The sequence below is a fragment of the Oryx dammah genome, unplaced genomic scaffold, assembly GCF_014754425.2.
Source record: "Oryx dammah isolate SB20612 unplaced genomic scaffold, SCBI_Odam_1.1 HiC_scaffold_7, whole genome shotgun sequence".
NCBI lineage: Eukaryota > Metazoa > Chordata > Mammalia > Artiodactyla > Bovidae > Oryx > Oryx dammah.
Window position 1 is genome coordinate 29,956,590 of NW_024070191.1, and position 24,895 is coordinate 29,981,484.

Sequence of the window (24,895 nt, forward strand, 5' to 3'; positions counted from 1 at the left end):
ATACATGTATAAGATATAGGATATATGCATACATATATAAAGATATTCATTATAAGAAACTGGCTCATATTATTATAGAAGCTGGCAAATCCAGAGTCTGTAGAACCAATGTCCCAGTTCAGAAACTGTCAGGCAGGAGTCTTTCTTACCTGGGAAGGATCAGGCATTCAAATAATTAGATGTTTCCCACACACAGTGTGGAGGGCAATTTGCTCTTTTTCAGCCTGCCTATTGCAACGTTGATTTCATCTGAAGACACCCTCACAGACTAATGTTTGACCAAATATTTGGTTACCTGATGGCCTGGTCAGGTTGATACGTGAAATTAACCACCCCAGATGCATATGTACTTGTGAAGTTCCAAAGCCTAGCTCCTTCCTTAAAGCCAATCAAACCAAGGTTCAGGAAATTACTTTGTTACTGAATGAAACCTTCCTATGAACCTTGGCCATGTGTGGTTAAAGTCTTACATGTGCTATTTAGTGAGTATTCTGTTTCCATTTTCCAGTAGTGGAAAGAAAATGAGCAGAACAGTGAGCTTTAGAATATGTTCAGCACTGGAGGTGGAGAGCTCTGTTAAAATCCGCTCATGACTTTAAAACGCTATGTAAGCCTTTTCTTTCTGTTCAATCTCTTCGTTCCCCTACTCCCTTTTCTACTTAAGAATGGGTTTGTCTACCATTCTTTGCCTCTGTTATATGCATATTAAGATGTCTGTCAAACATGATCAGAGACTCTTGATGGTTACAATGACTAAGCTTTTTGATGAAAAAATTGAAGCCTGTGAAATCATAGATGTGAATGAGATGTGTTTATACATCAGTGGGAAAGGAGTGTGTTTCTAAGAGCCCAACACTGGGATACAGTCTGCCCTTTAAAACACAGAGTGGGTCCCATGTCAGCAACGATGAAGCGCATTTGACTGTGTCTGCAGGAATCAGTGAACAGCAGTCTAGTTAGATGGTGCCAACATTACTCTGTGCTTCTGGTTGGTACTCTGCTGAAGTGCTCTTGGTGAAACTAGCTGTGCTCTCGGGATGGAGATCCAATGAAGGCTGGGTTTGATTAAAATAGCATTTGGCAACAGCTTTATGGAGCAGTCACTTTGTGAAAGATCTGGGTCATGTTCCAATTGGGGAATTTCCTTCATTTTATTTTTTTTCCCCTTTATGCCAGACACAACCCTGAAGCAAGTCCTCAATTCCCCAACTTCTCTTGGCAGTTTCACAGTGACATTGCTTGGCTCTTGGATGACCTACAATTCTTTAATTTTTACTTAGCTCTCAACAAAGCATCTGGATTTCCTTTATTGTCCCTGAGGGCTGCATTTCTCCTAGAGATGGAGCTGCCAGCTCTGAACGATCGCTTTAATACAGGGGTATGATTGTTGCTTGGTCAGTTGTGACTGAAGCACAGGACCTTAGTGTTACGCTAGCACAGATGGCCACACCTAAATGCTCCCAACAAGGAAATAAATGCCCCAGAACTGGTGAGGTTAGGCAGTTGATGCCAATAGCAGTGAGTGCGAGGTTCCAAATTGCAAGCATAAACTATAAACATCCAGTGCCTTTATGCTGGAACTGTTCTTTTCCAGGAAGATAATTATGTAGAATGCCTGTCGAGAAATGGGAACTTGTGCATCCATGTTTTCTAAGCCTTAACCTCAGAATCAGGTAGCTTCCCAACTGCTGTCCTTTACACTTACTGAACTTAGCTGCTTCTGTGCCTGGAGGATCACTGATATGTACATGTAAATGACATGTGCATTCCTCATTGGCAGGGACAGAAGGGTGAACATGGTGGGGTGTTTAGTTTGAATCTGAGAAGTAAGGGGAACCTGTTCCCCACACTTTTTATTCCAGCAGATAGAAAACTAAAGGCTTTGCCTTCAGAAGTTTAAGTGAATTCGCTTCAGACAGGATTAGTGCTCCGATGGGCAGTGATGATGAACCCAGAGAAGTGCCACAGGGGCCTGAAAGGGAAGCTTCGTGGCTGGGCTACCTGATGGCTAATCCGTCCTTGTCAGGATGTGAGATAGGTCAGTTCAACATTGATAGTTCAGAAACAGAAAGAGCAGTTACACGATGCTTTGTTTTCATTTCTGATGGTACCGGCTGATAAGAAAAGTTGCAGTTAACGGGTTGGAAACCTCATCAAGGATAAAGACATCCCATACAATAGCAGGTTCAAATAAACATCCCCAAGCTGCATCTCCAATCTAACCACATTGTCCGTTGAGCTATCTACTTACATGACCTAAAAGGAGCACCTAAAAAGGTGAACCTGTAATCACATCAAACGAAAGGTTGCCTTGTAAGCATTTTCCCTTGGATCATTCTAAACCTCATTGTTATCCATTACAGTAATTACCTGGGTTCCTTCCCTGTATTTTCTAGGGCACTGAATAAGAAAATGTTCATTCCAGAGTTGGCTGAGTGCATCTGAAACAACTCTTCGTTTTTGCTGGTGGTTTACCGAATGTCTACTTTGTATATGGGATTATAACAGATGGATATCCCTTTATTAAAACAAAATGCACACATCCTCCCTTTGGGCAGAGTCAGGACTCACACAGGACTCATTCTTCAACTTTTGTTGGATAAGTTCATGTTTCAGGGCCCACGGCACTACACAACTGCCTGATTGTAGTATCGTAAAATTGTAGCATCACAAAAAAATAAAACTGGCATCAGCGAGATAACATACTAGCACCGTGCACGAAGTCGTCATGTAGTTTCCTGCTGCTTGCTAATTCTCCCAAGGAGTTTTAATATTAAAAACCCATTCCCACTCCATTTATAGTATATAGTAGGTATCCCTTTTTACATAAAGATCTCTCCTAGAAATACCCAATAACTGCCTCTCTGCATAACAAACAATTGATTAATTCAGAGTTGCCTTTACGTATACTGCATAGAAGATGCAGATATAATATTGCACACCCGCAGGAGTAATAAGAATGTAGATTTGGACACATGGCATCATTAGCAGCTTAGCCACAGCCTTCCCCCCATGCTCCAGTAAAATCTCTCCCACGATGAGACCCAGTAAGAAGACCAGTGAATAACATTCTTTAACAAGAGACTGAAGTGGCTCATAACTGAAGTTTCCCGTGTGCTTAATTAAAAAAGAAAATAGAGATGGCTTAATACTCACGTGTCTTAGTGAAGGCATTTTTGAAAAATTCTACAAGGCTAAAACTGTTCCATTTGCGCCTCATGATAAGAGGCCCTGAACTCAAGTACCACATCCTAAGCGGAACTGAGCATAAAAAAGGCAAAAGAATGAACCATATACAACAAATCACTGTAAAATGTCTCTGCTTTGTTATCCACCCCCTGTGGATTTTCTCCATTTATGCCTTGTTAACAAGATAATAAAGACATCTGATTGTCTTTTTGAACATAATCCACCTTCCAAATAAGGATTGATCTTCATCGTTGGCCAATGATTGATATGTATTTACTAAACTATTAAAAAAAAAAAAACTGGCCTCAGGCGTAGAAAAAGAACTTAATGATTACCGATGGGGAAAGTCGAAGAGGAATGAATTAGGAGTTTGAGATTAACATATACACACTACTGTATATAAAATAGATAAATAACATGACCTACTACTGTATAGCACAGAGAAATGCAGTCAATATTTTGTAATTACCTATAAGGGAAAGAATCTGAAGAATATGTATATATATGTATAGACAGATAGATTCAATCAATTTACTGTACACCTGAAACTAACAAAACATTGTAAATCAACTATACTTCAATTTTAAAAAAAATTGGCTTTTCTTACCAACCAGTTCTGAAACAAGTACTTAAGATGCTTTTTGTATGCAGGAAGTGTTCATTCTGTCATTACCTTTACTTTATTCCTTCATAAACCTGTGCTACACATACAGAGTCATAACAAAGTAACCTACTTAAGAACTTTCTCAGCTAATACGAATCAGTGCAATTGGTCTGTTTGTTTCTTCTACTTTTTCCCATTCCTATCAAATACCCCCCCCACAAACATATTTTAATATGAACTTTTACACTGTGCTTACGTTCTTTGAATGCGTTTGGACAGGAAGTACTTTGTCATGCAACAGAAACATTTCTAGAAGATTGTTTATTTGACACATCTTGTTAACTTGGTTCATTTTATGGAAGGAATTGAAATAAAACACTTCCACTGTAAATAGGAAGGACTTTTGAATTAAATTCGGGCAGCTGGAGAGCAGGATACATTACCTCCAAGATCGCATTACTCAGAGAGGGTATACACATCACCAAGAAAACTCAATAGACAAACGAGAAGGGATCCCCATGACAGTCTGTGAAATGGAGGCAGAAAACGCAATAGAAAGCTTAAAGACATTTCTTCAGGAAATGAAATTTTAGCCACAGTCGGTGGGAATACAAATTCATGACAAAGAAAAAAGAAATATTTGGTAGATGGCATCCCCAGGAAGCACAGAGAAGGCGCTGGCTCTGAACTGAGGATGTGAGAAGGTTCAGAGGTTGAGTTGCCATGAGGGCTGGCCTGGGTTGGCCTGGGTTGAGCTGGCATTGAGAGCAAAGACTGCAGGGACTTCAGTGTCCTCTGTGGTTCTGAGTTGAGATGTTCTCTTTCTAAAATGTGAAAAATGAACATGAACCTAGAATTGAAAGAAACGAGGGAGCTGAGCCTACAGGATTTGAACATTCGTCCTATAGATAACAATCAGGTCCAAGAACCTGGGCTCTGGGGTCAGACTGCTTAAGTTTGAATTTTGGTTGCTAGGCTGTGAGAAAATTTCTTCATTTCTCTAAGCCTAAATATACTCACCTAGAAAATAAAAGTTATAATAATGCCTGTTGGGACTTCCCTGGCAGTCCACTGGTTGGGACTCTGAGTTTCCAGTGCAGGGGGCACAGGTTTGATCCTTGGTGAGAGAACTAGGAACCCACATGCCCCGTGGTTCAGCCAAATAAATAAATAATAAAACCTTCCTTTAAAAATAAAAAGTATTAGTGCTTATTACAAAGAGTTCTTTTGAGGAGGGAATTTAGTTAATCCATGCAAAGCATTGGATATCTACAGTAAGCGCTCCGTTTGTGTAAATAATAATGTGTGTATGTTCACATTATTATTCTAGTAATGAGATTCTTCCTGTTGCAGAAAAAAGTAGGTTTTCCATTTTCTCCAGAAGTATTGACAAATGACATTGTAGATATTTTGTTAAAACCTTTCTTAATACATCTGATTAATATTTCTTTGCAGCAACTAGTTCTGAGTGGTAATTTGAGACGTACTATAGGGAAACAGCTTACAAGAATCCTAACAACATGGCATCAAACCAAAGGGTCAGCATCCTTTCCGAGAAACATCTCATGAGCATTGGGTTGGACAAAAGATTAGTGGAACCTTTTGGCCAACCCAGTAGCTGAATGAACAGCTCTTGATTTTCCAGTCTTCCTTTGCAGGTGGGGTTTAGTTCTAAGGAGGAGACAGACCAGGTGATCTATGAGGTCCTGAGTCCTAAATTCTGTGATTCTAATTAAAAATAACTCAAGGTGAATGCCCAGGAGAAAGGTCTCAATGATCCCCAAGTGAGAAATCATTCCACGTTATACTGACAGTTTCCCTCGTGTTACGAAATAGATGTGTCTTAACAACTGTGTTAGAAAATAAATTTTTATAAAGCAGATTCTAAGTTGCCAACACACACTTAAAATTCCTTCCTCATTGGGGGAAAATAAATCCACCATACACACTACTGGACTTTACAGCAATCTATGGATTCCAGGGTTATCCTCCTGCTGCCAGCCATTCTGGATCAGTGATATTTGTTACCAGTCAGCATTCCCCTTGTTCCATATCCCCCCATCCCCAAATTAGCAGTTTTGCCCTGTGTTTTTTTTTTAATATCAAGTAGAGGGACTTCCCTGCTAGTCCAGTAGTTAAGAATTCGCCTTCCAGTGCAGGGGGTACCACAGGTTCCATCTCTCTCGGGAAGGTAAGATCCCACAAGCCTCGTGGCCAAAAAAAAAAAAAAAAACATAAAATAGATTTGCAATATTGTAGCAAATTCAATAAAGACTTTAACACTGGTCAAGATCAAAAAAAAAACCTTTTAAAAAGTTCATTTAAAATATATAGATCATATTTTTCAGTAACTAATGCTATCCAGAGTCCCTTATGATCAGGAAGTTTCCAAAATTTAGGCTTCTGTCCTATCAAACAAACACTCTCCAGTTCATTAGTTCTGTGTATTCCAGACCCTACCTCTCTCTGCAGTATATTTATTTAATCAGGGCTCAACAAAACCCTAGGTAAGAAATATTAGTCTGGACTAGAGAAAGATTTAATGTCTGCGATCATAGAGTGGACCAACCATAAAAGAAATGGCAAGAACGCAATCAGGGAAGTGATTTAAAACAGAGTAATCTACTCTTGTAGAGAATTCAGTGCCCTCTGGGGTGTGCTGAGCAAAGTGAATTAATATAGACAGAGGAAACGTCTTTGTTTTGATCCTAACTTTCCTCCTTAAAGTGACAAATTAAATCCATATGTGTCTTCAAGAGCTTTGAGACGTGTGATCCAGAAAATGACAGTGCCATGAACATCACCAGGATGCTTTATCATTAACCCTGGCCTTTCCTTCATCCTGAGAAGAGCCCTGGGCCTACCCCCTAACCCCTAGCCCTAGCCCTAGTGTGCAGGGTTAGCATGCAGTGAAATAGAAAATTACCATGATCATTTAGAAAGGGCCAAATGATCATGGGGGTAGCAAAAAGGGCTCTGAACTGGGAGTCAGGAGTCCTAGGTCTTACTTGTTTTGTTAAGTAGCTTGTGGCTTTGACAGATCTCTCTCCTGACTTGTGTCCATAACTATCAAACCAATGTGGGGCAGGGGATGGGGGTGGATTTTGCGCTAGGTGATCTCTAAGATTGATTTCAATATGAAAACTCGATTCTAATTTTCCACCTTAAATGTAGCTTTCCTGTACGTGTGTGTGTCTATATGTAAATGAATTTCACCTTGTATACACGTGTATGTATTTTATACATCTGTATGTATAAGATGATGAAGACCACTGGCGGCTCAGTGCTGTCAGATATTTGCTTTTTACCGGTTTTGAGGAGATGGTCTAGTTCAATCACACCTAAGATTAGCCATTTGGATGATGAATATGCAGGGTGATGAGGGGACATCTTTTAGATCTGAAACCAAGGTAACCCCTCTCCTATCCCCAGCAAAGTGGATAGCCAAACTGACAGCCTCTTCTAGGAACTGAGTCATCAAAGCAGGTCCCTAGCATCTACTCCATTCTCTTCAGGGAGAAGCTACAATGTCCTAGGAAATGCTGCAGAAATTGGGAAATTTGGAGACCCTGACTTTGTAATGCTTGTAATTGAAAGTCCATACAAGGCTGAGTAGTACTCAGCCATTCAATAAATATTTATTGAGTACTTGCCATATTCCCTGGTGGCTCAGATGGTAAAGAATCTGCCTGTAATGCATGAGACCTGAGTTCAATCCCTGTGAGGAAAATCCCCAGGAGAAGGGAATGGCAAACCACTCCAGTGCTCTTGCCTGGAGAATCCCATGGACAGAGGAGCCTAGTGGGCTATAGTCCATGGGGTCGCAAGGGGTCGGACACAACTGAGCAAATAACACTTTCACTTTCACCATATTCCCTTTACTGGTCCAGGCACTGGGATGGAAATTGATGGAAAATACAGACTTAGAGTGTGGGCTTCCTAGGTGACTCGGTGGTAGAGATTCTACCTACCAACGCAGGAGACACAGGATGTTGGTGCAATCCCTGGGTTGGGAAGTTCCCTTGGGGGAGGAAATGGCAACTCTCTCCAGTATTCTTACATGGAAAACCCCATGGCCAGAGGAGCCTGGTGGGCTACAGTCCATGGGGTCGCAAGGGGTCGGACACAACTGAGCGTGCACGCAACTCAGAGTGTCATGGCAGGAACGTGTGTGGCTGGCGGAAGGATGAGGAAGCGTGAAAGTGAAAGTGACAGTCTCTCAGTTGTGTCCAACTCTTTGGGACCCCATGGACTGTACAGTCCATCGAATTCTCTAGGCCAGAATACTGGAGTGGGTAGCCTTTCCCTTCTCCAGGGGATCTTCCCAACCCAGGGATCAAACCCAGGTCTCCCAAATTGCAGGCGGATTCTTTACCAGCTGAGCCACAAGGAAAGCTCTGAAAGAGCTTAGAATAAATCACTAGTCAAAGATTCTCAATTCACAATTTCTTTTACAGCTTTTTTTTTTTTTTTCCTAAGAGAGGACTGATGGCCTACGTATATCAGTTGCTAAGTATTTCTTTAGCAATTAGTGAATAGTCATCATAATAAACACCCTCCCAAATCTTACCACCACCCCTAATCCATTGCCTACACTGACCTCCTTGTGACCCAGCAACTAAAGGGACCAACCCAGACACACCATGACCCTATGTCAGGGCTGGTGCATATGCCGATAGGATGCTTTCAAATGATTTTTTAAATAATTTGAATATTATTCTTGCCTTATGGAAAATGGTCACCATGAGATTAATCAATAATTTATTTCCTTAAGCTTGAGTTACATACTCTGAACATTTTTGTTTTCAGTGAATGTGTGTGTGTGTGTACACATGCATATTTTTCTGTTGTGGATGGAAGTGAGGGAATCAAAGCAAAACAATTTATAGGATGAAAAAAGGATTTTAATATGCAGCTTCCCTTGGAGCAGAGTTCAGAACATCACACTTTATCACTTTGAGGCCAACTGCTGATAAGAAAGTGTAGACACGTGCTTAAACGTCTTTGCAGTGACCCCAAAGCATGTTGTACTCTGTATAGCCAGCACAAAAACACACTAACTCACACAGAATCAGTGGGACTGGATAGGACTTTATAACAGAGGTGGTAGGAAATTGAGAAACTGAAATGATTTAGTTCAAAAATGAAATATGCAAACGCTCCCTGGAAGTACAGTCATTATGGATACTTATTTGTCTGAGTTTAGGAAATACAAAAGACATTCCTTAAAGAGATGTCAAATTTGGAAAAAGAAAGAGGGAGGAAGACACTCACTCATGCATATGAATCTTATGCTTCAGCTGAGGGGCGATTCTGGAAGGTCTTTGTCATCGGAAGTCACATCCATGAACTGTTTCTTAGAGTACTCAACTGACGTCCCCAAATTAATATGATGAGATCTTGAACAGTTCTTTGGTGGAAAATATCCATAGAACTTTTGTTCATTCATTCATGTACATCTCAAATCGTACAGGGTTTTATTCAGGTGAGGGTTTTTGCCATTCTAGTCCTGGAATTTCTCTAATTACCCAGCTATCTCTGAGGAAGCCAGCAATTCCTCTAACAAGACATAACCACCTGGGACACCCTGTGAGGACTCTCTCAAAACCTCTTATTCTCTATACATGTCCTACCTGGTTGGATGTGCTCAGGATACACTTTTAAAATTTTTATTTTATATTGGAGTAGATTTGGTTAACAATGTCATATTAGTTTCAGCTGTACAGCAAAGTGATTTGGTTTTATGTACCATTGTATCTTTTCTTTTCCAGATTCTTTTCCCATGGGGAGGGATAAATTGAGAGGTTGGGATTGGCATATACACACTGCTATTTGTAAGATAGATAATCAAAAGGACCTACTGTATAGCACAGGGAACTCTGCTCAAGAGTTCATTTTAAAAGGAGCAGCAGATCTTATGATGGTCTGTACAGGCTGGAGAGTGGGGAGAAGAAGCAAGAATTGAACTAACTGAAATAACACGTGGGGTAAATACAGTCCCCAAAGAGTTCTTTCTGAGCAGGACCTTAAAAAAAGAGGAAAACGCGGCACGGAAATTAAGAAGTGAAAAGAGCAAAGAGAGAGACGTGCCGTGTTTTACACTCTTGTAATTTTGCTGTGTTTCCCGTCACCGGAAGAGTTTCAGGGTGTTTACGAGAACTGGTGATGTGTTCCTACGTGTCTGAGGGCCTTAGTGAACTTCCAGCATCCACAGGAGAACAGAATCTCTGCTTGTCATCTTCAGGGTCTGCCTGACACACTTAATCGTGGTGATATTGCCAATGCAGAGCAGACCTCGTGTTTATCCAATTATCTGCCAGTGCTAATAACAGAGCAGGTCCACCAGATCCTGGGATTTCCTGCAACTTCAGAGAGCATTCAGAGAGCATAACACTGCTTCTTAATTAATGTCTTTGAGGGAGACAGAAAGCATGCGGAAATGAAGCACAGTGATAATCAATAACCTCTTTTCTTCCAATCAGTAAATAATCAAGCAAATAGCATGTTAAAAAAGTTTCCAGCATTCTAATATGAAGATATTCAAACACATAAGAGTCTGTATCACCTAGATTCTACAATTAGCATTTGCTGTATTGCTTTGGGCTTCCCAGATGGCACTAGTGGTAAAGAAGCTGCCTAACAATGCAGGAAATGCAAGAGACTTGGGTTCAGACCCTGGGTTGGGAAGATCCCCTGGAGGAGGGCATGGCAACCCACTCCAGTATTCTTGCCTAGAGAATCCCATGGACAGAGGATCCCGGCGGGCTACAGTCCATGGGGTGGCAAAGAGTCGAACACGACTGAAGTGACTTAGCATGCACACGTGCATATTGCTTTATCGTATACCTGTCCCTCTACCAACCCATCTTATTTTTGACACATTTCAAAATAGATTGTAGACATCGGTACACTTCACTCTTAAAAACTTCTGCAAGCATACAGTTGATTAGAGTTCAATATTTGTTTCAGATTCTTTTTAACTTTTTATTTTACATTGGCGTATAGCTGATTAACAATGCTGTGATAGTTTCAGGTGGACAACAAAGGAACTCAGCCATATATATACTTGGATTTGTTCTCTCACAAACTATTTTCCCAACCAGGCTGCCACAAAACATTGAGCAGAGTTCCCGTGCTATACAGTAGGGCCTTATTGGTTATCCATTTTAAATATAACAGTGTGTACCTGGCCACCCCTAACTATCCCTCCCCTCCACCCATCCCCCCTGGAAACCAGAAGTTTGTTCTCTAAGTCTGTGAGTCTGTTTCTGTTTTGTAAATAAGTTCATTGGTATCATTTTTTGTAGATTCTGCATAGAAGCAATATCACATGATATTTGTCTTTCTCTGACTTACTTCACTTGGTATGATAATCTCTAGGCCCATCCCTGTTGCTGCAAATGGCATTATTTCATTCATTTAAACATGATTTTCCTGATCAGAACCCATAACTAATGGTGATGACAGAAGTATAAAATCAAATGAACACTTATGAAGCACTATATTTTGAAAAACCTGTGCTTTGTATATTAGTGACATTAAGTAAGATAAACTGTCTAAAGAAGGGAGAGATGCCTTTGGACAGAGTAGTAATCACCAGAGATTTCATGAAGAAAGCAGGAACTGATCTATGCAGTGGAGAGAGGACATGTTTATGTAGGAGATTTGGAGGGAGGAGGGTATCCAGAGGCAACAGCTTGGACGGAAGCACTGAGAGTTCATGGACTGATCAGACAAGAACATGGATTTTTTTTTGAGGTGCAGTGGAAACTGAGTCATATTTGGCAGGGTGGGACCAGTTAATAGAAAACCATAAAGGTAGGCAGATAAATTGGCCACAGTTCGGAGGCAATGTCGATTCATGGTAGATTCTTGCTTAATGATGCTAGAAAACTATTCCAGCAAATGAACTAGCCAGAGAGAATGGGCAGAGAAGACTGACTCTTCCACAGACTTTAGAATTGGCTCTAAATAATTTGTGATTACAAAGATTGGAGGGTCAATTAAAACAAAATTGAATTCAATACATATGTTGGGGAGGGGGGTGGTGAAAAAGGCTCCAAAGCCTTCATCGATCCACATGGTCAATGAAGAAGGAAATAACAAAAGTGGTCTTTGAAGATGAAAACACGGGGCATGTCTGGTTTAGTGAAAAGAATGGTGATCATGAGCTCTAATGACATGTGTCAACTGTTGCCCTGAGGAGAGAGCTATGCAAGGGTCTCTCCTGGTGGGTATTTGGTCCACACAGAGTGGCTCTGATGGCTGAATCTCAAGAAATGTGTATGGTATACAAAACCCATAGGAGCCAATTTCAAATAATCATAAGGCACAGGTTTTGAGGGCAGCCCCTTGCCCAGCCCGTGGGTTCAGAGTGAACACTCCATCCGCATCTGTCATCTTGCAACATCTCCATAGCGTAATGGTCCGAAACCCAGTCTACACACGTGGCATCTCTCCTCAGTCTTGCTTTCTCTGATCTGCAGGATGTGGGCTGCACATTGCTGGCCATGTTTGTTCCCTGGCAGAGAAAGGATAAGAGTGGATGTGGGTGGATAGGTAGGTGGGAAGGTGGGAAGTTAGGAATGCAACCATAAATAGCTTGTAAGAACAATGGATACCATGGAAATGCTTTGGGAGCATCCTGTATAACAAAGGAAGCCAAAAATTAAAGAAAGATGGGAAAGAAATGAATCACCACCAAAAATAAAAAGAGGTAGATTGTTCTCTCTCCCTCTCTCTGCCTCTGTGTCTCTCTCTCCCCTTCCCTTCCTTTCTCTTATGTATAAATATACATATACACCTCTACACACATATACTGTCACCACACACGTAGTGAGACAAAGCAATATTTGCAGTACAGCACTGAGACAAAAGCAGGCTGCAGAACAATATATAAAAGACAGTTCCATGTCTTTGAGGGTAAAAATGATCAATTATGTCGATCAATTTCATGTAGTTTTCTGCTAATATATGTAGAAGCATCAACGTGTGCATATCATCTTACACATATAAAATCACAAGGGAAAAAAGAGCTTAGACTTTTATATATCATTTAGCATAATGGTGATTATCTCTTGGTGGTGGAATTAGGCAGGGTTTTCTTACAGTTATCTATTTTTTTTGATACAATAACTGCAGTGACTATAAATTAAAAAATGAGTTTTAAAGAAAGCATAACAATTTAAAACGCTATTAAGAAACACTTTTTTGCATAATCATTAGAAGACTGAGTTATAATTCCTTATTATCAATTTCCATTTACCCAGAAGATACTCTTGGTGTATATGTTAGACCCTGTGAAAACTGGTAGGATTTCCCCAAACCACAGATCAGCTGCCACTGGCTCAGAATTACATTTCTCTGCCTCTAAGATCCTTCTGGACCCATCTGTACACTCCAGCTGCCCCAGAGCCTCTTATAGAGGCAGAGAGGAACCAAAGTTGAGTACACAGGGCCCCAAATTTGTTATTAGGAAGTGGGGGGCCCTCAGTAATCACAGATACACAAATCCCAATTAATTAGAAGTTCTTGGAGGATGGCCCAGGCATGGGTATTAAAAAACAAAAACAAAAACCTCCCAGATAATTGTAATGTGCAGCCCATGTGAAGAACCATGGCTTTCATAGATTAATTTACTAAAGGGGTCATTTGAACCATGGCCTTGGAGAAACATGAAATTAAAACAGGGTTTGGTTGACCAAGGCCAGTAGCTGCGTGGCCCTGAGCCTTGTGAGAAAATGATTATGCAAACAGAATGAAAGGACATGAACCATGAGGTGGGCTGTTCTTGTACAGCACCGTGAGGTCTGGGGGCGGGTAGGGGGGAGCCCTCTCTGGAGCTCACGGTAGAACAATCTCTAATCAGACATTTCAAGCTAGGAAAAGGGTCTCAGAGATCAGCTTGCTGACGCGATACTGGCATTTCACAAAGTACAGCAAAACCCAATTTTGATGCCAATGCCAGGGGACTGAAGCCCTCGTGGGCATCAGTGACTTCCAGCCTTCCCCATGAGAAGATGCAGGCGAACACACGTGCCAGATCTTAGCATTGTCACCAGTGATAGAGAAGCAGCCGTTTGAACACTTTTGACTCTATTTCTGAAATTCATTTTATGTGGATTTCTATGGAATGTCTTTGGTAGTTATTCGAAAGATTTATAGGGCTGGAAGCTAGGGCACATGGAGGTCTTCTCACCCCTGTCCTTCTTATGTATCAGAGTAAAGTTGCAACTTGCCCTTGGTGCCAGCAAGCAGAGGCCAGGAGTCAGCACACATTCCTTTTGTGTTTGGGGGTTTGGGGTTTTTTGGCTGCGCCGGGTCTTAGTCTTGGCATGTAGGGTCTTTGTTGCAGCATGCGGAATCTTTAATTGGGGCATGTTGGATCTGAGTTCCCTGACTGGGGACAGAAGCTGGGATCCCTGCATTGGGAGCACAGAGTCTTAACCACGGGACCACCAGGGACGTCGTTAGGCACATGTTTCTTGACTCCAGTTCAATGACCCCTGAAATTCACTAGAGTTTCTGACTCGGAGCTGTGCCTGGTTTCCATGCAGCAGCACGTGGGTCACTTTTGTCCTCTGAACGAGTATGACGATCATATTCATAATATGTGAAAGTTAAAGTATTACTTATCAACTACTATTTATCAATGCTAAACGTGTGCTAGCCCTCTGCTTCACGGCTTCTGGGTTCTGTTCAAACCCTGGAACCAACCTTTAAGAACCTTATTGCTCCCACTTTACTGTGGGGAACATTGAGGTCACGGAGATAGATGAAGACAACCTGAGACTTCTGATCTCGAGAGTCTGCATGAATCCCACTGCCAGCGATGACATCCTCAGAGCTGGAGGTGGCGAGATCAGAGGACAAAATGCTTCCTCTTCTGCTTGTGCATCCATGTGGTCCTCTGTCCGGGGTCCTTAGCCTTGGAATTTTCATCCCCAACCACTCTTCTCATTTTTCAGAACTGTACCAGGTAGAACCACCCTGTTTTTGTTTGTTTTTACAGCTATATTCAATGTATTTTTCTGAGGAGTAGTTATACATCTAACCTGTTTTTAATCGATTTTCATTTTGCTACCTGGCATAATCTTCATTCCTGTGGTTTAGAGGGAAGAAAATACTGTTAAGCTCAGCCAGAACTCCGAACAGCTGTTCTGCATGTCTCTTTGTGTGGTCCTAGCAATGCCTCACTTTCAGATGTTTCAGCCTTGGCCTGCCAGCAGGGCTATGCCCATGCCAAATGCTTTCCAGATAGCGTGCAATAAGCAAAAACTGAGGTCAGGTTAAAACCACCAAAGTCGTTTTATTCTAATTCTTGAGTGCATTAGCATCTGGACCTTGGGAGTTTCCACCTGCTCTCAGGAAAACTAATATGGTATTGAATCTGTGCAGTCAGGGAAATGCAAGCTTTGGGCTTAAAGAAACCTGACTGTGTAAGAATCTGATCATATCAATTTGAACAAATTATCTTTTGTGAGGATTTTTTTTTTTTCAAGATTTTTTTGAATGGGCCATTTTTTAAAGTCTTTATTGTATTTGTGACAATAATGGTTTCTGTTTTATGTTTTGGGGTTTTTTTGGCCGTGAGGCTTGTGGGATTTTAGCTCTCTAACCAGGAATCAAACCCACACCCCCTGCCCTGGGAGATGAAGTCCCAGCCACTGGACCACCAGAGAAGATCCAGGATTTCCTTTTTAAAAAAGATTGGCCAGAAATCACCCTTAGTCAGTGAACTTTCCCCTTACTGTAAAAAAAAAAAAAAAAAACAAAAATGATGGTCCATTTGCAGAAGTATGATTTACACACAACTTTAAAAGCGACTTCCATCACAAAACAGATGGCAAAATACACAAGAGTTGTATCTGAAACACGTGGCAAGGGTTTTCTGTCAAAATCAGTCTTTAGGGCAGGAGCGGGTTAGGGTAAGAGATACTCCTGCTCTCTGAAGGATTTGGAGCCTAGCTATGGCTGTCTGCCTGGGAGGGGTTAAGATGCAGTCAGCCAGATAATATTTATGAAGTTCTCAGATGTGTAGTGTGTGAGATTTGATTCCGTTCAAAACATAATCCAGAATGACAGTGTCTCACCCTGCTTGGCTTGCCTTCAGGCTAACAGGGGAAGGAGAGAACCCAGGGTGACCTTTCAAGGTCCCCTACGTTATGGCACTCTCTGAATGTTAGCAACAGCCCCTGTGCTTGCCATCTGATGGTGTTCCATCGACACCCTGAGAAGGCACCAATGAGAGGGGTGACGCACCCTGCAGATCCTCTGGAACTTAACATATAGTCTGAAGTGTAGTCTTCCTGGGTTTCTGCCTGGTGGTAGAGTCGTGTTGGCCTGGGATGGGACCAAGGGCAGGGCAGTGGTCAGTTGGAGGGACTGTGGTGTAAGGCAGACAGAGTCCCAGGCACCATGTCTCCAAGTGATTTTCAAGATGACTGCAGAATTATTTAGTGATGGGAGATGGCAGGAAGATGGTGGATGAAGGGACGTGAAATGAATATATGGATAAATAAAAGGATAAATATGTCTAGCTCACTTTAGAAAAGATTGAGTGTCTCTTCTCTGTATCCATCTCAGCTGACCACTGCCCTGCTCAATACCAGGATCAGAAGGACACCTTTCCATTAAGATCATCTGCCTTTTAACAGATAATTGAGATCTGAAACAGAACATAATTTCTTAAAAACAAACCTTCAACATACTCACTATACTACATCTATACCCAACAAGAACAGGAAAGAAAAAATAACAGCAGAGTTTGGAACTATTTACCCAGGCCATGATAACTGCAAACCAATGCAGGATGCCTTTAAATATTTATTCATGATTCATTTTTCTACCATCATATGTAGTGAAATAGCATTCCTTACCTGAGCAGACTTCTGGCTGGATATAAAACAGGGCAGGCTGCAAGCTCTCTGCTCTCATCATGCTGATAAGAATCTGGCAAATGCAACAGAGAGAAACTCTAGTAAGCCTGAGGGAATTTTATTTTAAAAGAATGAAGCAATCATCCTAGAAAAAATACTGCCAAAGAGAAAAAAATTTTTGTAAATTAGAATGAAAAGGAAAAATAGAAACAACATAATCCATAGTGTCTGCAGAAAGAAAGTGTTTCCTTTATAGAGGTAGACGTGAAGGGATATAGAATATATATCTGCTCCGTGTGAATTTATTAAATGCAACTTTCTTTTTTTTTCTCTTTCTTTCTTTTAGATAAAAAACCTCTTCATGAAATAAAACCCCAAAGTAAGTTATTTTTCCTCTTGCCGATATCATTTGTTCTCATATTTGCTGCTTTACTGTTATATTTGTTTAGGAGCCAAACAGAATTGCAGTTCCTACGAAAGATCCAGGGCTCTTGGGGGGAGGTTTCTTCTTGTTGGGTTTGGAGTCACATATCAGAGGTTAAAATGGAAAAGAAATATGCACACCCCACCCCTCTTTCAGATTAAATCTCTGCTTTGATTCCGTCCGCGGGTAGCTGTCCATTTCTCTACCGATGTCATCTAGGACTCTTATTTCTGAGGTTTACCTCATTAAAATTTATAAATATTTGTAGTACAGGCTTTCACAAGAGCAACCTTGGGCAGTAGCCTGATTACAGAACTTTCCATCTAGGAGTGGGAGGGGGCACCTGAGAAATGAACCCTGAAATCCATGGCAACTGATTAGATAAGCACCACAGTGAAATGGCCAGGAATTGAACCTAATGGAGGGGGGTGGATGCTGACTGGAGCTCCCAGTCTACTGGCTTGCTTCCTGGCGAGGACTTTGCCTTCCCTGCAGCTTGGGCATCCACCAGATTTGGGGAAGGAGCACAGCTGGAATGATTGGCAGCTCCACCTTCAGCCTCACGGTGCTCAGACCTGGCTGAACTTGGGGGCCACCTGGAAGCCTTTTATAAATCCCAGTTCCTGGGCTGTCACCCCAGGGAAATTGTATGAGAAGAGGAGATTTAGAACCCAGGAACACTCAGTTTTAAAAGCTCCCTAGGGGATTTCATTGTGAAGCTCGGATTGAGAACCAGTGTCTTAGAAAAATATTCTCAAAACTTAGATAAGCAACCACATGCATCAGAATCTTGGGATATGGTGGAAGCTGGTTAAATATGACCCTGCAAAAGAATAAAACAAATTAATCTGAATCCCTGGTACAGGGGCAGGGAGAACTCTTGAGAATCTACATTTTAATATGTTCCCCAGTGACTCTCAGAAATATGTAAAGTATATCAGGGTGTCATATAGACGTCAAAGTCCACAGAGAAGGACATCAGCAGTGTAGCTCTTAGCAATAGGAGAGTTTGGTTTGTAAAGCTTGTGAAAGATGTTCTTAACTAGTATCTCCCATTTTAGTCTAAACTGAACGGCTTTTGATATTTTAAATCCTAGGGTATTAAAATTCAAATAGCTTGGGAGACTTAACAGCTTTTATTAGCCACCTTCTTTGAAAGAATTAAGGTCCTGTGAAGATAGACAGAAATTGGTATCTGGGGAACAAGGGTCAGGAGGCATGAGAGAAAAAGATACAGTAAAGCTGTGATGTTCCCATTTCAGATGTTGCTTCAGGCAGGCTTGAGATAGAAGGGTGCCATGACTTCCAGAGTCGGAGAACTTCGCCAAACAACAGAAACAAGCTTTCTTAATTTGTTTTCCCTGCCGTCTGCTGCCCATAAAGTCATTATTGGGAGTTAGGCAGCGGCTTTTAAGTCATGCATGGTGGATTTGGAACTCCATAGGAAGATAGACGCTGGGGAACCCTGGTTGTGTATTGTGTGTGTGTGAGTGTGTGCGCACGTGCAGAGAGAGGCAGAAGGAGCAGGTCAATGAATATCTGTCTGGTCAAGACCTCAGGGTTTCCCTGGAGGAAGTGGAGCCCCTCACCAATGCCTCTTGATCATAGAGCGCCCCACCTCCACATCCCCTGGTCCCCATGTCAAGCACAAGCAAAATTATCTGTAGCCATGTGGCAGCCAATATGTGTGTGTTTTTAAAGATATTTTTATTTTATTTATTTTTTGGCTGGGCTGGGTCTTCGTTGCTGTGCACAGGTCTTTTCCAGTTGCCCGTGAACGGAGACTACTTTCTAGTTATCATGAGTGGGCTTCTCATTGCTGTGGCTTCTCTTGCTGTGGAGCAAAGGCTGTACGGCGAAAAGGCTTCAGTCGTTATGCTCCCAGGCTCTCGCACACAGGCTCAGCAGTTGCCATGCACAGGCTGAGTTGCTCCATGGCATATGGGCTCTTCTCAGACCAGAGGTCGAACCTGTGGCTCCTGCACTGGCCAGTGGCTTCTTTACCACTGAGCCACCAGGGAGCCCTGCATGTGTATTTTTTAAAAATGAATTTCACGCTTAGTTTGTGAGCCCAGTGCTGTTCTAATTTGGTTACATCTGTACATCCAGCCATAAAACCCCCAGTGGCTATTTCTGGTCCTCAGGGGCTTCCTGAATGAGTTTTTGCTTGGGGTTCTCACTCCTGTACACCGTGCTTAATTGGTGGATACTGCTGCAGACTCACTTAAACTGTTTTAATTTGTGATTTTCTAAAAATAAAACCTTAACAGAATCAATGTGATTGCAGAAGGCTCCCAGAGGCATCCGATCAGGGTTCTGGAGGCTGTGTGGTTAGGAGTGCACCATCCAGAGGCAGGCTGCAGTTTTGTTCAGTGAAAGCGGGGCTTCGTTGAAGACTCCATGAATCATCACTGATGCAAAATCAAAGTCAATTATGAAGATAATTGAGAAACAACCTTTCCCTGTATATAGCCGTGCACGTGATCCTCTGCAAGGTGGGGCGGGTAGAAGCCATCTCTCAGAGCCTCCCGCAGAGATCCGTGTGAGGCGGGCTGAGGAACCGGCTCTGAGTCGTGGGGAGGTGTGAAAAGAAAGTGAAGTCTGAAGGTATCTGTTGGCAAATCATAATGACAAACTGGGGGAAATCTGTGCTCGGCATCGCTCATGAAAGCACTTATTGTAAATGAGATAATTTAATCAATTACGTTTCCTAATGTACTAAACCGAATGTTTCATTTTCTGCTTCTGCACATCTTAAATTATCTTCAGGTGCTTTATGAGATTTAATCATAGTTAATAGAAACTTCATTACCATCAAATGTGCTTTCAATAAATGTTGTGTAACAATGTCAGAAAGTGCAGTAAAATATAGTAGGTTCTGAATGGCAAACACGCACCCCCGGAGTCAGGCTGAAAAATGGTCGCGTGCATACAGTGAGACTCCCAGAGGCTTGGGAATGAGGCTTTGCTAAGAAGCTCCCCAAAGGAGCGACTAGTTCAGCAAGTTCACCTTAGGGATGAAAAGGAGTCGGGTACCCCCTAGAAAATAGTTCAGAATGTATTCTTTCTCCATCTCCTTCCCAGGTAGTTTGGTAACTAATAGAAACACACACTAAGCCCAAATCCCATTGCCTGGTCTAGAGTCAGTTACCTCTAGGATTTCACCAGTTGAATGTCTCCCAGTTACCCAGATCTCAGCTTTTGCAAACCTGAATGTATCCTTCTGTGTCTTTAACCCAGGCCTCCTCCCATCTTCTCTCATTCAGTGAATGCTATGCCTTCAACCCGGTAGGGTCCCACACTTGCACAGTCTCCTAGACTGCTGTCTTTTTCCTCTCCTTTCTCCAGCTCAGTACTCAGTGAATCATCACCATCTAACTATTCTGCCACACAGATAGATCAAGTTCACCAGCTCACTCCATTTTCTCTCTTCCATACCCCTCCCTCCATTCGCCATCTTTTTATTAAGTATCCCCCATGGGTGTGGACATGTTCTAGGTGGTGGATACTGAGTCTGCCAGATACAGTTTCTGCTCCCATGAAGCCTGCAGATCTAGTGAGGGAGGTGGAAAAAAAAACACAGAAAATTATATATAGAGGGCTGGGTGCCACGGAGGTGGTGACAAGTGTCGTTAAGAGAAATAAAGCAGAAGAGGCCCAGGTGGGGATGGAGGGAATGTTGCTTTTTTGTGCAAGCTGTTCAGAGAAGGTCTCTGCGGTAAAGTCACCTTTAAGAAGACACCTGAAGCAAAGCAAGGGAACAAACATTCTGGATATCTGGGAGGAGAACTTCCAGGGCAAGGGAAGAGTGGGATGCCAAGGCTGTGTGATGGGAGGCTGCTGAGGTATCCAAGGAACAATTAGGCTAGGTATCTGAGCAGAGTGGCAACGGAAAGAGGCATAATAGCTCAGGTCAAAGAAGTGGGGCATGGGGGAAAAGTACCAAGTTTATTATAGGCCGTGGTAACGACTTTGACCTTTACTGTGAGTGAGATGGAAAGCTATTGAAGGTGTTTATTCATGGTAACATGACCTAATATTTTCAAAGATAAACTCTACCCACTGCAGGGAATGTAAACATACAGGGAACCAGAGGAGAAACAAGATCTGTTACAATGATCTGTTATAACAAGAGTCTATTCCAATAATCCAGGCTATTACAATATAACTTTTATAATAACCTAGATTCAAGATGAATGTGGCTTGGGCCAGATAGAGAGCATTGGAAATTGTAGAAAAGGTCCATAATCTGGATATCTTTGGGAGGCAGAGTCAAAAGGAGTTGCTAATGCATTAGATAGAGTATGAGATAAAGGAAAGCATCAGGGATGATTCCAAAATTTGAGCTATGCAACCTGAAGGATGGGCTGGCCATTACTGATCTGGGGCGGACTTGGTTCAGCATATCTGGAGGGAGACTCAAGAGTTCAGTGCTATAAATGCTACATTTAAGATTCTTCTTAAACAGGCAGTTGAATATATGAGTCTGGAGGTCAGAGGAGAATCCTGGCGGTGACATAAATCTGGGGCTTGTCAGGGTCCAGATGATATTTAAAACCAATAGGTTGAATGAGATCCCTGGATAATGAGTGTGAACAGAGAACATATCTGAGGCCGCAGCCCTGAAAGACATCCACACTGAGATATAGGGGAGGTCAGAAGTTACTGCACAGAAGACAGGAAAACAGCCAGCGTAGTGAGAGAAAAGCCAAGTGAAAGGAAAATGGTATCCAAGACAAAAACTGAATATTCAGGACACCTTTCTTCCTAACCAGGACTTCTACCATTGCTTCCTGTATCTGGAGTTGGCTGATGTCAGTTTATCTGATCTTTTAAAAAAAACATCAGTTCTGATTACATCACTTCCATGTCTAAACCTTTACAAGCACTGATCATCATTTTTAAGATAAACTACAAGGCATCTACTGTCTATGGGATCTGGTCTCAGATGGCATAGTTTAGTCATATCAGCTTCTCTCAAGCTGCTTAATCATTAGGTATTTCCCTTTCTACCCTATATTCTTCCACCAAACAAAGCTTCTTAGTTTTCTGAACACCTTGGGACCATTTGGGCATATAGTTTTTTATATGTTGTTATGTCTGCCAGAAAACTTTCCCTCCACCTAATCTTACCCTGTTGAATGAATCCCTCCTTCAGGCTTCAGCTTGGGTCTTGCCTCTGCAAAGCCCCTAAAGTCTGAGTTAGTTATACCTCTAACTGGCCTATTGTCAAGCAGTTTCCCTATTTCTATCCTGTGTTCATTGTGTTTATCCCAGGCTGAATTCCCTCTCTGATAGACATCCTTCCGATCATCTGGTAGACAGTATAGGGTCTGTTCACCCTTATGCTTGTGGCATTTACCACCATCCCCACGTGGCACAGTGGTAAAGAACCTGCCTGACGATGCAGGAGATTCAAGAGACGTGGTTTCAGTCCCTGGGTCGGGAAGATCCCCTGGAGGAGGGCATGGCAACCCACTCCAGTAATCTTGCCTGGAAGATCCCATGAACAAAGGAGCCTGTTGGGCCATAGTCCCTGGGGTCACAGAAGAGTCAGACACGACTTAGCAACTGAGCACGCACGCAGTGGTATGTATTAGATGTTCAATTCACACTTGTTATTACGGTCTTACATCTTCCCGCTAACTCCTCACTGAGCCTTTTATTGTTAAGGTGAAAATAAAGACTTTGCCTTTATGTATTTATTTTAACTCATTCGTGTAGTAGATATTTATTGCACAATTATTCTGTATAAATAGTCTTGGCCCCGTGAAGCATGAAGGAAACAATAAGAAATGTTTCTTCCCTACAACTTCAGTACAAAGTAGAAGATGACGAATGATTTGAGAACAGGGGAAGTAAGAAGGCAGTTTTTAATAATCATCTGTTCGGTGCCCGGCAGAGGTGAAAGTCCAAACGGGAAGTTTTCCAGAATCATTTCTATCAAGGAATGACTGCAGTGTGTCCTTGCGTGCTAGTCGCTCAGTCGTGTCTGACTCTTTGCGACTCCATGGGTTGTAGCCCACCAGGCTGCTCTGTCCATGGAATTCTCCAGCGGGAATACTGAAGTGGGTTGCTGTTTCCTTCTCCCATGAGTCTGTATAGTCTAGACATGAGGTGTTTCTCGTCGCCTTACTGACACTTAGCCCATTCTACATCTTCTCCCCCAGGTACACTGCTCCCATCTATAGCGGAATAATGTGGATTCTGGGAATACACATTCTTGGGTTAGAGAACTCCTCAAAAGATGCAGAGTCCGTACTGGCAGGTTGGACATTCTTTTTCATGCTGTATAGACTTGAATGGCACCTTGAACACATAGAACTATCTGCAGCCTTGAACCATGAACCATGCAGGCATGCTCGCTCAGTCACTCAGTCACGTCTAACTCTTCATCACCCTATAGACTATAGCCCGCCAGGCTCCTCTGTCCATGGGATTTTCCAGGCAAGAATCCTGGAGCAGGTTGCCATTTTCTCCTCCAGGGAATCTTCCTGACCCAGGATCAACCCCACGTTTCCTGTGGCTCCTGCACTGGCAGGCAGATTCTTTACCACTGAGCCACCCACATTGAACCGTCAGTTCAGTTCAGTCACTCAGTCATGTCTGACTCTTTGCGACCCAATGAATCGCAGCACGCCAGGCCTCCCTGTCCATCACCAACTCCCAGAGTTTACTCAAACTCATGTCTATCGAGTCGGTGATGCCATTCAGCCATCTCATCCTCTGTCGTCCCCTTCTCCTCCTGCCCCCAATCCCTCCTAGCATCAGGGTGTTTTCCAATGAGTCAACTCTTCACGTGAGGTGGCCAAAGTACTGGAGTTTCAGCTTCAGCATCAGTCCTTCCAATGAACACCCAGGACTGATCTCCTTCAGAATGGACTACTTGGATCTCCTTGCAGTGCAAGGGACTCTCAAGAATCTTCTCCAACACTACAGTTCAAAAGCATCAATTCTTTGGCGCTCAGCTTTCTTCACAGTCCAACTCTCACATCCATACATGACCACTGGAAAAACCATAGCCTTGACTAGGCGGACCTTTGTTGGCAAAGTAATGTCTCTGCTTTTGAATATGCTCTCTAGGTTGGTCATAACTTTCCTTCCAAGGAGTAAGCATCTTTTAATTTCATGGCTGCAATCACCATCTGCAGTGATTTTGGAGCCCAAAAAAATAAAGGCAGCCACTGTTTCCACTGTTTCCCCATCTATTTCCCATGAAGTGATGCCAGGATCTTAGTTTTCTGAATCCTAAGCTTTGATATCTTTAAATTCTCAGCAGACTTCTAGGTCTTTAAGCTAACATTAGGTGACTGGCATCAATGCTAATCTTCTAGCCATGCTTTACAGGATAATTTTTTTTCTATTTAACCCATTTTTCTTCATCTCCTGCTGATTATTTTCCATTACATAAATATAGCATTTTCCCCAAATTGCATGACTTGTTTGTCCTTCAGAATCATTCCTACTGTGAATCAATTCAACCTGAGCATATGTGCAACATTTGTAATTTTCTTACTGCTTGCAATCTTTTTATTATCTAATTTCTATCCCATCATAAGTGTATGCCTTTCCTTATGACCATTTTTAAGAATATCATTGACCTTATTGGACATGATGAAGTTTCCTTCATTAAATACCTTGGAACTAAGCACAGCCACAATGAATAAGTGATAGAATATAATGTTCTTCAGCATCAGAATAACTCAGGGTACTTGCTAAAAATGTGAATTCACAGGTCCCATCTCCCCACGTATTACTATATTCAAAGTTAGAACATATATTGTGAATTCCCGGAGTAGA

General features: G+C 42.1%; 1 protein-coding gene across 1 annotated transcript in view; it reads left to right on the plus strand.

Annotated features, from left to right (window-relative positions):
- Positions 1 to 24,895, plus strand: part of UNC5D (unc-5 netrin receptor D) — a 633,424-nt gene that overhangs the window by 515,229 nt on the left and 93,300 nt on the right. The window contains exon 8 of the mRNA XM_040242921.1: positions 17,018 to 17,050. Within this exon, the coding sequence (XP_040098855.1) occupies positions 17,018 to 17,050 (33 nt within the window). The remainder of the gene's footprint in view (positions 1 to 17,017; positions 17,051 to 24,895) is intronic.